This window comes from Elaeis guineensis, chromosome 1 (assembly GCF_000442705.2).
Source record: "Elaeis guineensis isolate ETL-2024a chromosome 1, EG11, whole genome shotgun sequence".
Lineage (NCBI taxonomy): Eukaryota > Viridiplantae > Streptophyta > Magnoliopsida > Arecales > Arecaceae > Elaeis > Elaeis guineensis.
Genome location: NC_025993.2, coordinates 127,331,135 through 127,346,779, shown reverse-complemented (window position 1 = coordinate 127,346,779; position 15,645 = coordinate 127,331,135). Strand labels below are relative to the sequence as shown.

Sequence of the window (15,645 nt, the reverse complement as noted above, 5' to 3'; positions counted from 1 at the left end):
TTTCAAGCAATGATAGCAATATTGACCCAAACCGATTGTACATGGCACATCGACCCAAGCCATCGATAAATTGAAATAGAAGCACTGATTAGATTGGTTGCACAAGAGAACTGGTTCGGACTGGTTTGTTCCTTTCGGTATAGACTGCTAGCCAGCATCTGTCAATTCCCAAGCAGCAAGGGTGGCAGTTTGAGAAAAAAATGTTGGGAAACCATTTCTCTCTTCATTTGTGGCTTGAAATTGCATACGAGAGTGAAGCTAGGGAGAGGGTGACCAGCGGGCTTCTTTTTTTTTTTTTTGACCATTTATGGTTCCTTCAAGTTGAAGAATCACTAAAGAAGGTACATCTTCACCCTCTTCCTTTTTTTTTTTTTTGGTTTCCATGCCAAAAACAACTTAGAAATAAAAAAAGGGGTAAAATCATGTCAAGATTGTATTTTGGCACACTTTCAAAATATGTCATGGTGCTAATTTTTTAGCCACAAACATTTTTATTTTTCATACATTCCTTAAATATGAATTTTTAGAAAAAAAATATTAAAAATAAAACAAATGCCAGCTAAGAACAACAATAAATGCTAGAATGTGCTGGGGGAATGTGAGCAGTGCTATCATTTTCTGGGAATATTTGTACTAATTTCAGCATGTTTAGCACACATCCAAAATTTAGAGAAACATAAAAAAGTACTCGATAAAAACACCTAGCATAAGTTAAAAGAAGGATATATGCTTATATATATAGTATCCCCGCACTATAATAGCCCTGATTAAAATTTCATTTTTGGACCTTTTAAATAAAAAGATTTTTATTAAAAATTTAACTAAAATTAGTTAAGAATCTAAAATATGAAAATTGGTAGCATAAAAAGATAATTAGGGCATATTTTCCAGAGAAATTAGTATATGTGTGTGCCTATATAGAGAGTAAAAATGTTCAAATTTCTTAAAGCAAGGATTTAAGGCCTTGCACCAGCACCTATTTCAATTGGGTCCCAAGTCGATACAGTATCAAGATGCTGCAGTCCCAACTATGACAAGCTAACGTCCTGATAATTTATCGGGATGCCTCCAACTGCCTTTTTCTTTTTTTGGTTTTTAAATTGTTTAGTGTTTTTTTGCTGATCTTAATAATTTTTAAGATCTTTGCAGCCTCTAAAAACAAGCCTTTTAAGCCTCTCAAATAAGGTACCACGATGCCCTTTCTTGCAGGTTCTTTGAATTTTTCATTTCCTTCAATCTTTCATAACTTTATTGTTTTTAATGAACTATGAATTAGTATTTACAAATTTCACACCAAACAGAAATTTTGGCATAGTTTTCTTTTATATTTTAAATTTCAGCCAAATGAATGGCAGATAAAGGAAGGGTAGATGGCCTTACCAAATGCATGGCAATTTTGGCACAAAGGAGGCTAAAGCTCAGCAAACAGAAAACAAATTAGGCACCTCTCCCTTCTACCACTCCTTTCCCTCCTTTCGCTTCCCCTCTTTCCTCTCTCTCTTTTCATTCTGAGCTCCCTACCACGACAGAACCAACAACTCAAAAAAGAGCAAATAAGGGCTCTCTTTTTGGTGCACCATAACCAGCAGTCCTGGCTGGTAACGGGCAACCTAACTAGTGAACCAATTGTCTGGCCAGTACAAATCATGGCAACCAGGTCCCAGATCATAAGTGGGTGTCCCGAGGGCATCAGGCACCATTCTCAGTGCTTATTCATATAATTTTGATTTCCATGTTTTTTATTCCATTAGAGCACTTCCAAAGAAACCTCAATCCTCACAGAAATATAATCCTTAAAGCTGTTTGGATAGTTTTTAAAATTTCAAAAAACTAATGCAAAACAAGAGAATCCATGGGGAAATAAAAATCCACTAGTTTTAGATTTTATTGGTCACACATTTCGCGAGTGAAGCAGGATGCTATATTTCCAGAAACAAACCGCAACCCAAATCTCAAAAGAAACAAAGATCCATCCCCAGGACCTTCTGCAAGCCCATCCTTATCTAACCTGCTCTCTACTATTTCCAATCTTGACATAGATGAACCCCACCCTAACTCCAATCCACTAGATAATAGAGCCTAGCTCTGCTTCAAATTTCTGCTGCACCGGTAATGACCCTTTGTTACCCTTGAGTTCAGAACAAGACTCCATTCAGAAAAAAAAAAAAAAAAAGAGTTCAGAACAAGGTTAGGAATATGACTAAAGGAGGAAGAGATCAATAAATGAACCAGAAGATTGTCTTAGAAGGGAAGTTGTCTTAGAAGGTTTTTCCAACATTGAGGAGCAGAGCCCCAAAATTTGTAAGGTTAATAAATGGGATCGCCAACATTTTTTCCTTTAGGAAAAGTGGGAAAATAGCATACTCTCCCTTTCCAGTTGATCAGTGTTCAGGAGACTATGAGACAGCTGTTTAGCTGCCCCAGTGTTCAGGAGACTATGAGACAGCTGTTTAGCTGCCCCTTTTGTCCTCTATTTGTGAACTCTTGGGTCCTTGTGGATGGGTCAATGCATCTTATTTCAGCATCTTGGGTACTTCTGTTTTGTTTCTAATTTTCTATTAATCCTTTATATTATATTTAAACTAGCTTAGAACCCCGTGCGATGCACGGCATCTAATTATTTCTTCAAATAATATTTTTATAAATTAAAAATCTAACATAATATAAAAGACATAATAGATGATATCAAATGTTCTAAATGAAACATAAACTCAGATTGTTTAAAAACCATGATACTAAGAAGTAACATAATCATTTCTGTCTTTTGTTGATAGAGAAATCATTTCTTGAATCAATATTTTCAGCATCAGTTGTTTCAGAATCCTCATCATTAAGGAGAGTATGACCATCTATTTACATTCCATGCATATCTCTTTTCTTCGTAGTCATATCAATAAACCTTTTTTATAATCATCATAAAATGCATGAGTTACTAACAAATACTAATAATGCTCAGTAGCTGGTAGAGCATTGCAAAGACAACTTGAGTAGTCAAATTGCATCATATATTAAAGAAATAGCAAGCTCAAATTCAGATCACCAATACAGGATAATGCATAAGCCACCCAGAAGGCCAGAACTGACAAAATATCAAAATAGTCTCGCAAAGATAGCAAGTTAGATATGTAAATATGATCATATAGCACAGAACATCAAAACTCCAACAGCAGTGAGCAATAACTAATCCCCAGACGCTCAAATTATCCATTATTTCTATTAGAAATAAATGTTCGAACTTTTCAAACATGCCAGTCAGAAATCTTTTCAAAGTTCTAGCATTCTATAGCTTACAAAGTTTATTGTTGCAGAAAAGGAAGAAAGTTGATATCTGTTAATACTAAACATTCATCATTCAGTTTCTTCAACTATAGCCCAAATGATAGCAGCAGGTTCTATTATAAGAATCTATGATTGACTGGAAAGGATAACCAAATTTTAAACATACTGTAACATGAAAAACATATGTACCCATGACACTGACCAATTCAACAATGAAAATTTTTATTTTTGAAATTTATGCAATACTAAAACAAAGATTCATCTCTTTTCAAATTCGTAATCATGCAGAGGTGATGTCAAACTTGATCCAATTTTTGTAAATTATTTTTCATAAATAATTACATAATTTTGAACTTTAATAATTTTTAAACATTTTATATACAACAATATAATTTTTAAAGACAAATATATATATATATATACATAAATTCAGAGATAAAGGAAACTTACCTGTTGATCAGATCCAAAATTCTATGATCCTCCCAATCCAATCTCTAGATCCGGTGTTCTCCCAGTGTTGAAGGCTCTAGCACATTAAATAAGTTTTATTAACCCCTAATTCTGGAGAAATTAAGATAAATAGAAAGACCTTTAATCTAGCCCGAGCCCAGGTCATGGTTTAGGTCTAGATTTGAATCAATTTCTAAATCGGATCTATGTGACTCGGGTTGACCCAGACCTAATTGAATTTGGGTCCAATTTCTATCCAAATCAGCTTGATTGACCAACCTTACTTGAAATTGGGTCAACTCAATTAGGTTACATCCCCCTCTCTCTCTCTCTCTCTCTCTTTTTTCTTTTCTCTATTTCCCCCAAAACCGAAACCCATGGCCTCTCTCAGGATGTCATAGGGACGACCGGAGGATCGGGGGTCGGCAGTGAGGTAGCCCGAATGGCCGTCGGTGGTGGCACGGCGACGTTCAAGGGCGACATTCCAACCAACGACAATAGAGAACCCAAGAGAAAGAAGAAGATCTGCCTTATCCCATGGCAGTGAAATCGAGGGCCGGAAGGGAGAAGAGGAAGGGAAACTTACCAGGGACAATGGCGACGACGACGGCAGCGGATGGGGTTGTTCAATGGATTTCACACCTGAAGAGGTACGGTAGGGCTTAAGGAGGAGGGTTAGGGTTTGTAGGGAGGTGGGGGCACTCGACACGACGGCACAGTGGCTGCCAGAGATGGGGAAGAAGGAAGAGGGATTTCGGTGAGGGTTTGCTTGTTTCAATCGAGAGGTAGGAGGGGTTTATATAAAAGAGGATGGGAAGGGTTAGGACTTAAGAGAGGTTAATCCTCTTCAGATAAAGCCAGATTCCGCCGACGTATGCTATCAAAACTTCTCCTCCATCGCTGGAAACAGAGATGCCCTGTTTCAATCGAACTTGGCCTTCAGGCCAAAGAACCGGCTCTCACATTGCTCTTATTCGGTAGGATCATCATGAGAATGGTGATCAATCCCGAAGATTGGTATATGATCGCTTCTTTCGGATAGATGAGTCTTGAATCTACGGTGTGGAGACACCGAAGTAAAAGTACAAATGCTTGTTAAGAACAAGAATATTGAGCGTGACCATCTACGAACAATCACAAGAATATCTACCTTCTCGTCAGTGACATATTCATAGCTGCGGTTGTGTGTTTAGTTCTCTGACCTGAGGTACATCGATAGTTCACCTTGAGGGTACTATAATTTGATTACACCATAACTCGATCTCCTAGCCATACGAAGTCTTGAGGTGTATGTTGGCTGCAGTATGTTCATTGTAGGAACTAGATTGTATCAAGATGGGATCTATCAACCTCGGTAGAGGAGCAGTCTTATATAGATCATGAGATTGAGTCTAAAAACCCATGACCATGAAAGTGTGGCAGTGTGAAAGATAGAAAAGAGTTTCTATTGGATTTCACATCGGACTTGAATCGATTGATTCTATCATATGACAGATATGAGGTTCGACGAGTTTATCTTGATCTCAATTCTGTCGGAACTCACGATAGGAGAATCGAATCACACAGTAACTGCATCTAAAGGTTCATCCTTTAGTCCTGCTAGGTTGCCACTACATACTGCTAGGTGTCATTAGTGGATTGTGAGACTAATTAGAATTATTTCAATAATCAATAATTCTAATTGGCTGAATCGAAAAGAGTTTCGATCCATCGAAAAGAATTTCGATGATGTTGATGATAGAGATCACAACATATCTCACTATTAGAAAGAATTAGACCTATGGGGTCACACAAACAATGATTTTGATCTTGGATTATACAATTAGGCTAAGTGTAGTCTAGTTGGGTTGGAGCTATTGAGTCCTAGCATTGGATTTAAGGAAACCATCCTAGCACATGGTTAAATCCATTTTCTCCTTAATTTTGGATCCTATTAGATTGGATTTAATCAATTTGGTACAAGCTCCAACTGGGTTCCAAATGTTGGTTCACCCAAGTTCGAATTTGACCAAATTAGGTTAGATTTGTGGGGGAGCCAAATGTTGGCGCCACCCAATATTGTTCGGCCATGTGATGGGGTGCATGGCACATGGATTGGATCCATGCATATATCGCCCAAATCAGATAAGGGAGAAAGAGAGAGATAAGCCTCGTCCACTAGCGGATGAAGATAAGAGATTTAATCTCCTTTGAATTCAAATTCAGATTTGAATTCAACTTCGAATTCAAATTCAGATTTGAATTCAACTTCGAATTCAAATTCAGATTTAAATTCAACTTCGAATTTAAACCGTTTGAATTCGAATCGAAGGTGGATTGGAATGAGGTAACAACAACCTCATCCTATCTCCACGCCAATCTAATTTTCTCGTTGGTTTTGTGCGACAAAACAAAAGAGAAATCAGATTGGGGCAGACCTAGGAGAGTCCTTCTATTTTAAGACGTCTGATCTGATCAGACCCCTATAAAAAGGGGTTCTTTTTGATTGACCAAAGGGGTTACAGCCATTAGATCGTTTCCCACACCTCTCTTCCTCCTTTCCACACCTCCTCCCTCTTCTATCTCTGATATCTATCCCTCTTCCACGTCCAAGGGTGTTAGACAAGCCATCTGGTCGGTTCAAGGTGTCGAACACCATCAGTTCTACGTAAAGAATCGAAAAGACTGCGATCAGAGGCTGATCAAAGTCCTGTCGGCGATCAGATTTGAATTTGATGGAGCTTGCAATTCTACCTAGGAGTAGGCGGATTGATCGAGGAGAAGGCATCCTAAATCAAGCCCGAGTGGATACCTATAGGCCGGGCACGTGCACGGCTCCACAGCGAACTTCGGAGATCATCGGATCATCAATTGCGAAGATCGTCTACCCACGCACGGTGATGAGATCACCTCTTATCTCTTATGCATGCTGATTTTTATTATTAATATGCTGTTTTTCTTATTTGGATCTAAATCTCGCACGTCGGATCGGATTAAAAAATTTTTGAATTCCGCTGTGTCAGATTTGAACCAATTCGATGTGCTATCGGATCCTTTAGATGGCACCAGTTAGGATTAGGGTTCTACAACAACAAGGTATGCCACTCCACCCCCCCCCCCAAGGGCCCCCTTCCCTCTCGCTCTCCAGCCCTCTCCTTCTCCTTCTCCTTCCCACTAGTTTTGGTACACCTCATCTCGAGACAATACATAACAGTACCATACCAAATTGGATGCTAGCCGATATGTCCCTCCAAACGACAAGTAGCCAAAATAGCGTGGTTATTATTTTCTTGATGTCCTCTTGGTTTCCTCTTGTAGCATTATTTTGTTTCTAGTTTCTACATTTTTTCAATTCTTCAGTAATTTTAGACCATTCATCCAAACAGGCCATCCCTAGAATGGTATAGTACCAATGAGATGCCCTGGCACTGAGAATCCTTGTCTTTAATAGCATTTGGCCCTAAATGTTTTCCACGTAAAATCAACAATATACATAAGCCAAAATGCTACATAACCTGTTTAAGTACAACAAGTATGTTGGGCTAACTTCTGTCATGGCCAGTTTCTCTTCCTTTTCCCCTATCAACTCGGTGGTTGAGAGCCCCTATGCATTTCCACATGTACAGGAAAAGCAGCCGCAAAAGGATATTCAATTTAGAGAAAAGAGCTGAAGGCCAGGCTCTCTATTGTTACATGACTGAAGTTCCAGATTTACTGTTAAAGATTCAACTCATGTTTACCACCTGCCTTCCTGGGGTGCCTATTATTTTTTTTCTACTATTCCTACTCCTATTCTCTGTAAGATATGAATATGATAGTAATACTTCAATTTGTAAATGTACATAGTATGTGCGGCACTAAAAGGTGCTTCCTGTTATTTTTATGCATACCCAAACTATCCAATCCCACATATTATGCTATCCCACTCCTTTAGCATACTGGACGTCATCAAATTTTATCACCATATCAACCTCCCCATTCTTCATTTATAGATAATAAATAAATGTATTATGATTACTATGTAGAACTGTACCAATCTAACAAATCCACCTTTAGAAAGTAGAAAGCATTTTATCATCAAATTAGTTAATGCAAAAGAGTTTCAGTTCAATTGCAATGATGAAGCAAGCACAAGGATTTTGAAAAGATTCATTAGAAGGTCCATTAATTTAACCACACAAATAAGACCTATAAATATTTAACTTTCGATGATTGTCGCAAAGAAATTTTTCCTAATGATCAATACATCAAGACCTCCTGTCATGAAGAGGTCTATAGAGAATTTTTCTCTGTCAGTAGTAAAAATTCATCAGAAGATGAATTAACATAAAGCTTCATTTCTGCACAAAACTCATCCATCAATGAACTAACAAACATTGATATATTTAGTTAGCAATAATAAACAGAAATCACACGTATTACACTTTGATCTTTTTTCAGAACATGCTAATGAGTGTGTTATGCAATGTTCTTGTCAGTAAACATCTATATGAATCCATGAGAGATGCAATAAATGCAAAGATTCAAAGCCAGTGTCAACAAGTATGCAAACCTTTCCTCCACCAGCAAGAAGCTCTAAAATTAATGCCTCTTCAGCACTTTCACGCTTTCCATGTAACTGCTAAGAATCCACAATAATTTACAATAAGAAGAAAAATACCAACATCAACAACAATGGCAATGATGACAACAATAAACAGACAGCTTGTGTACACGTTCAAAAGGCACCAGTGTATGGTAGTTATTCGGTGCACAAATAATAAAAAATTGGAATTTTAGAATTATTTTACCTTTCCATAAACAGACAACTTAGTTTCAACAAGTGTGCCATTGATAACAAGGTCTGCTGCTCCCAAATTACCAAGACGAGGCTCACCAGAATCTGATAAACTTGGTTCCCTGAGCATCTCCACTGCAGGAGGAGCCTAATATGTATTCAAGAAAAAGAATAAGATAAAATATTTGAGCAACCAAATTTGAGGGGCAAACAGAGAGAAAAATAATTCTAAACTACAAGGGAAGATAAGCTACAGAGGCCCTATATGTCGCTTGCACAAGCTTTCTTAGCCAGGTTGTCTTTTCCTCATCATCACGAAATTCAATAATCAGAGTATTAGTTGATTCCAGTGCCTGCGCATAAACTTTGGCATATAAGCGAGGTGGAAGACAGGGAAGATATACTAACACCGAAAAGAAAATTTAAGATCAACTATGCTCTTGATCAAGCATGAAATGAACAAAATTATTAAGCAAACCTTTCTTTAGGCCCTGCTCCAACAAATAATCTTCTCTAATGGTTTTATAACTTTCCTGAATCCCATTTAAGGCACATTGCATAATTTTAAGCACACATACAAGCCCTAGTTGTTCATTATATGAGCTACATAAATCTTTAATTATTGATTCAGTATTCTAAACAACTTCTAACTACATAGAAAGTTTAAAGCAACAAGCTCAGAGTGATAGAGAGAAAGGAGGGAGGGTGATTAGACCCTGAAGAGCTCATGTTGATGCACGTCACTAGAATCATGCTGGTATCATACTGGCTCATGCCAAGTATCATAATATCCATACCTTTCTTGGAGAGGCATCATTTACTTACATCTATCCCAATAAGCCATCTACCTAGTAGATGATATTGATGTCCGATCCCAAATAGAAAGAAGTGATCTTCAAAAAGTAGGTTGTTACAATGCAATAAAGAATCAAATTTATTCAAATGTTCTTGTTATCATATATTTCCTTGAAAATGCTGCTCAACCTATAGGAATTTTGAGGAAAACTTCCAGTTGAAGTGTCCAGGTGGCATGGCCCTATCGACCTTTGACCAGCAGTCAGCACCTAAATCTTTTTTCCCCAATAACATATAAAATACTACTTCAATCAACAATCATTTTTTGAGGTTTTTTAGAAGAATGCTAGAAATGGGTCAGAAAAATTAAATTTTAGCAAAATCAGTGGCAAAGCCATAAATTCAAGTATTAATAATAAAAAACTCTTGTTTAGCCGCAAGATATAATGCCCTGATGAATCATATTATTGGCAAAAATTTGTTTAAACCAACTTGTTGCGAGAGAGAGGGGGGGTGGAGGGAGGGGGAGAGAGAGAGAGAGAGAGAGAGATCTTCACCACATTAATATAATATATTTCTTTGCCAAAACTTTGTATGTTGATGAGACAAACCTTAAATAAAATTAAAATGAACAAGCCAAACTATAGTCAGAAAGTTCTATTCTACATAATGCCATGGGCGTGGCCATATAGGTTTTCAAGTTTCAACCATTACCATTGTAAGCATCTTCCATCTTGCTGAAACACATGTAAGCATGAATGCCCGGTAAGCTTCATCCTAGTCTTACTCCCCTATAACTACATTCAATCAATAAAATCATTTGACAAAAACATCCAATCAAGGAAGCTATTGAAATTATAACATAGCATGTGCAAGATTATTAAAGGATTATTCAATCAAAGGGAGTTATTGGATAGAGATTTAAAGCACCCACTTGTATCTTGTAATATCTATGATACACTCAATCTAGGATATTAACGAAATACAAGGGTGTCTACCACTGCATCATACTCCTACTTGCATCCAAGGTTTTAAATCCTGTGGGACGGAGGTGTTCCGGTATCTCCATAAAACGGGATGCCCTGCTGTCCCGTCGTGTTCCGATAACCATCCCAGTAGATATCCTCCATTTCTCTCCTTTCTTTTTTTCTTTCTTTGTTTTTTTTTCTTTCCTTCCTTATTTTCTTTCTTTTCCTTCTACCTTCCTTTCTTTCCTTTTTTTCTTTCTTTTTGTCATCCTTTCTTTTCTTTCTTTCTTTCCTTTTTTTCTTCTTCTCTTTTCTTCTTCCTTCTTTCCTTCTTTCCTTTTTCTCCCTCCCCTTCTTTCTTCCGTTTTTCTTCTTCTTTCCTCTCACTTTTCGTTTTTTCATCTTCCTTTCTTTCTTTCCTTTTTCTTCTTCTTTCTTTGTATGGATGGATTTCGGAGTCCCGATCCCATTTTCTCATAGGAACGGGATGGGATGGCCCAAACACCCCCCATCCCACCGGAACGTAAAACCTTGCTTGCATCAATGCAATTCAAGCGATGTGAATGTGTATCAATCAACGTAGGATGATAACAAGTAATATAGGCTTTCAGACCAACTTGCAATACCTTTTCTTTTTTACTTTGGGATCTCAAGAATTCTTGATGATCAATTTTTAGTTCTTTCCTATGAAAATTTCGAAAAAGCCATAGGATTAGGGTTACCAATAGGATGCATTATGACTTGACTAAACCTAAAACCAAAATAAAATAAGTTTGGTTTGGGTAGAATTCTTGATCCATTTACCCATATGACCCAAACTAATAATTGGGGTATAGGTTGATCCAATTAGTTTGTGATCTAACCCTAGAACATGTAATAAAATATGTTTTTAATAATGGTCGATCAGGTCTATGACAACTTTTGGATCATATGATCTAAGTCTAACAATTTAGGATGGAGTAGGATTTTACTGTTAAGAGAGGAGAGAGTGTGGCAAATTCCTTTCCCATCTATCCCAAGTGATGAAAGCCTTAGCTGGACCCTCTTTTGATTCCAAGGCATTGCTTAGCTCTACTGAGCAGCCAACCATCATGCTACTGCAAGTAATAGCCATCAACTACCAAGGTGTTAAACATCTTCTCTTTCTCACTTCCTGAATTTACTCCCGCCTTTCGAACCTCAGCAAACATCAAACTCCTCAAAATCCGATATCCCTTCTATTGTTGTCAAAGCCAAGACCATGCCCAATCAACCACAAGCCTTCCATGACCAACCCTATTTCGTCGGGTTTTTTAAAAAAACCCTACAAACAATGAAACTGGCAATAGATTTGGGCCACTGTGTATTGGGTTCCTTGTGTATCAGATTTTTTTGAAAATCTGACGAAACAAGGGCAAAGTCCCTGTTTCAAACCCGCCGCAGCCACGAGGGATTTTGGGCTGCCGATGGCCCTCCGACGGCCTCCCCACCGCCTTCCCCTCCCTTCCTCTCTCTCTCTCTATCTCTCTCTCTTCTCAATTTCTCTCGTGGAGGACCATGGAGTCCATAAGGCCTTAGTGGCCCTCTAGTGGCCACTACAGGCATCTCTGCCGGCCTCTCGTTCCTTCTCTCCCATCCCCCTCTCTCTCTCCTTTCCTCCCAGGTTCATCCCCCATTTCCATGTCAGTTCGGATCCGATACGGTCTAATATAGCGGCATACCAACTCATACCTCCAACCGACTGGCACAAGATTTGCCAAACCGGAATCGGACCCCATGCCGACCGATTGGTGGTATGATTTGCCCCCGCACTGGACCGTACCAGGCCCAAACCAACATGGCAAAGAAAGAGGAGAGGGAAAGCCAAAGAGGAAAAGAGAGGGGGAAGGGAGGGAGAGGGAGAGGTTGCCGAAAAGCCATAGAGAGCCATGGACGACTATGGTGTGCGGGATAGGACGACACAAAGAGAGGAAGAGAGAGAGGGGGGAAGAAGGGAGGGAGGGCCAGGGAGGCACTCGGAGAGCCCTTACCCTTTGTCCGATTGAAACAAGGGCAAGATGCCCCTGTTTCGATCGTAAAATCGTGATCTTTTATTTTTTTCGCTGGTTCACAATGAAGCCCGACCCTCTAGCAGCCACTACCGATGATGGCCAGCTCTCCCTCTCCCTTCCTCCCTCTCTCTTTTCCTCTCTCCAGTTCCCCCTATCCCATATACCACAGTCGTCCGTGGCCCTCTAACAACCATGGCGGCCCTCCGACCACCTCCAATTGCCTCCAACGGCCTCTTTGGTCTTTCCCTCTCCTTCCCTGCCCCTCTCTCTTTTCCGAATTCTATGTCGGAACCATACCGGTAGGCCGTAGGTACACTTCAGCATGCCCTGAACCACTCGATTCGGATTAGTTCGACGAACCTTTCTTGACAATATAGGTTGGTACAACATGAAATGAGGCAAAATCAGTCAATTCCGCTAGTACAAGCTAGTTCGGCCCCAATGTTTTGTTGAATCAATACCAGACTGGTATCTTATTAGTACTATATGGTATGTTTGGTAGTTGGTACCATACAGCATAGGTCAATATGGCGGCGCATGCATCAAACTATAAGTTAAAAAATCAAGTTGGCCTATATGATATAAGCTTCTCTCTATACTATCAATATATTAGTCTCCTATAGTACTAGGAATGCATAGAACACTCAAAATCAGTTTTCATGTGTTCAAATATATCCTTTGATAATTTTTATCATGAATTTTCAGATTTCTTGTGTTTCACATGTGTCAATATTTTATTAAGTTAATATGCATTACATTATAATTGAAACTATGTAATACACATGTTAAACTACAATCAGAAGTTCAAAACAAGGATCCAGGGTGATCAATAATCCTTGATTTCTTGGTTATTTATAATCAAGGATTCAAGTCCCTGCAAGACGTCCCGTGAGACATCAGGACAGAATACTATCAATATGTCGGGACAGGACCGTCCAACCAGCATCCCAATGTCCCAATTGGGACATCTTGGGACATCCTTTGTCCCAAATGTTGGGATAGGGTGGGACTACGGCACACATCCCATTCCATCGAAAAATTAGAACAATCCCATTCCACGGAATTTAAAACCTCATTTATAACTATGTTTTTTTAATAAAAATTTCTATACACTATTACATAACAACTAAATATTGCCCATGTTTAAAAATAATTGAATAAAGTATAGTTTTGTCTCTTTCCATGCCAATATGTTTCAAGTGCCGATAGATTATGATACATGTATCATGACAACCCTTATGCATCATGGACACAACAGGCAATATTTCAATCCTCAAATTCCACCACTTGTTTGATTGTTAGTAATGATCAAATCAACTACTAAAGCCTTACTTAACTCATGCTTATTACTCCCTTAACAAGAAGAATTATATGATGGACAATTATGATTCCATCCATGGATGAATCAGCAGATGACTTTTTGGGTACTTGTTTGGGAATGATCAATATACGTAAGTATCTAAGAGCAGCAGTGAATAAAGATAATGAAATGGAGAGAAAAGTGCAATTGGTTAAACCTTACGTAACTCATGCTTATGCCTACTTTAGTAAGAAGGATTATATGATGAACAATTATGATCCCATCCATGGATGAGTCAGCAGATGACTTTTGGGTCCTTGTTTGGGTAAAATCAACATATAAACAGCTGAGTAAAGAAGAGGAAATGGATGGAAAACTACAATTGTTAGCCTAAAGATAGATCTGTGAGCTAAGATCAAACTTAGACATCCCGGAGCTTCTTATCATAACTCTATAAATACAATTCAAAGCAAGGTTCGCCATCTCGGCACTGGACCCTATACCGGTACCGGACCCCATACCGGCACCATCCTATTATAGTATCGGTATGCGGTTCAATATGGTACGAGACATCATACCAACTACCAAATGTCAGTGTGGTACGAGACACCACATCCGACGATATGGCAAACCATGGTTCAAAATAAAAGAAAATTTATATAACGCCACTTGCGGTCATAAGATGGCATAAACAAATACATAATGTACACACATTAGAGAAAAAAGGAAAGACCTAGAACACTTCTTTGTAAGTAGTTAGCCCCCAACTACTTACAATGCAATATCAATGGTAGCTCTTTTAAAATGTAAATTCATATCATTTATCATGATAAAATGTCCATCCAACGCATGAGGCTCCCACCACTACAGGCACCAAGTGAACACAAGATGGATGGTGGCAATACAATTAGCATGAATTGATAAAATACATTGCCAACCATGTATTTCAAGAATAAAAACTGCTGATCTAGATATTAATAACCTGAAACAACTACAAACAAAAATTCAACTGATTTGGATGCTTCCAAGCTATAGTCAAATGAAACTATGGTATACGTACATTAAACTTGTCCATTTTCTACCCACTGATGCACAAGCAAGAGATGCCAAAGCACATGATACTCTATTTGCAAATAGGCATATGTTGATCATGACAAATATTGTTGATTCATCTTAAGGGTCACCCACACACAAATATACAGACATAAATAGAAGTAATTGTCCATTTTGTTTCCCCTTATTGAATGAACAAGAGACCTTCAAACACATGGATTTTTGTTTGGAAATGTGCGCATCATTGATCATGGTCAACAGTGGCTTTCATGTTAAAACCACAATAACCTATGGTGTATACCAAGATTTTAAATCCCATGGGATGGGACTATCCCGATTTTTCTATAGAATGGGATGCACCGCCATCCAACTCCATTCCAACACTTGGGACAAGGGACGTCCAAAGATATCCCGATCGAGATACTAGGATGCTGGCAGGACAGCCCTGTCCCAACACAGGGGATGGTATCCCATTGTGTTGTCCCACCAGAACCTCAATCCTAGGTATATACTCTATAATATATACTATAATGGAGTACATCAATACAAGCGAGGTGCATCATGTGCATATAGAATATCAGGTTTCATGTGCACATATAATGGAGTACTCAAGTGCATTACCCTAACAATCCTGCTAATCCAATCTCCAAACCACAATAGTTTTCAGTTTTACTTTGATTATCCCTTATGAAAAGATTTTTTTTTTGGGGGCGTTAATCTATGTTTCAAAGTATAAGGAACACAAGGATGCATGGACCGATGCATGAAACCACCCAAGAATCAAATCATCCTAGGGTTAAATAAAATTTCATAATTCCCTCCCAATCTTGGAATAAATGAGCAAACATTCTGGATTGGGTTAGCCATTTACATCATCTATTTAAGGAGAACCTACACATCAATTAAAAAAAAAAAAAATCATGATTATGGAACTTACATCATCTCATACTAATTTACCACTAACACAAGTGCAAGCCAAGTGTTTGTCCTTATCTTTTTCCAGTCACAGATTAC

General features: G+C 38.4%; 1 protein-coding gene across 1 annotated transcript in view; it reads right to left on the bottom strand.

Moving 5' to 3' along the window:
- The window catches only part of LOC105061294 (uncharacterized), a 104,164-nt gene that overhangs the window by 73,251 nt on the left and 15,268 nt on the right, over nucleotides 1–15,645 (bottom strand). Inside the window, 3 exon segments of the mRNA XM_073261838.1 lie at nucleotides 8,261–8,329; nucleotides 8,499–8,633; nucleotides 8,740–8,838. Of these exon segments, the coding sequence (XP_073117939.1) occupies nucleotides 8,261–8,329; nucleotides 8,499–8,633; nucleotides 8,740–8,838 (303 nt within the window).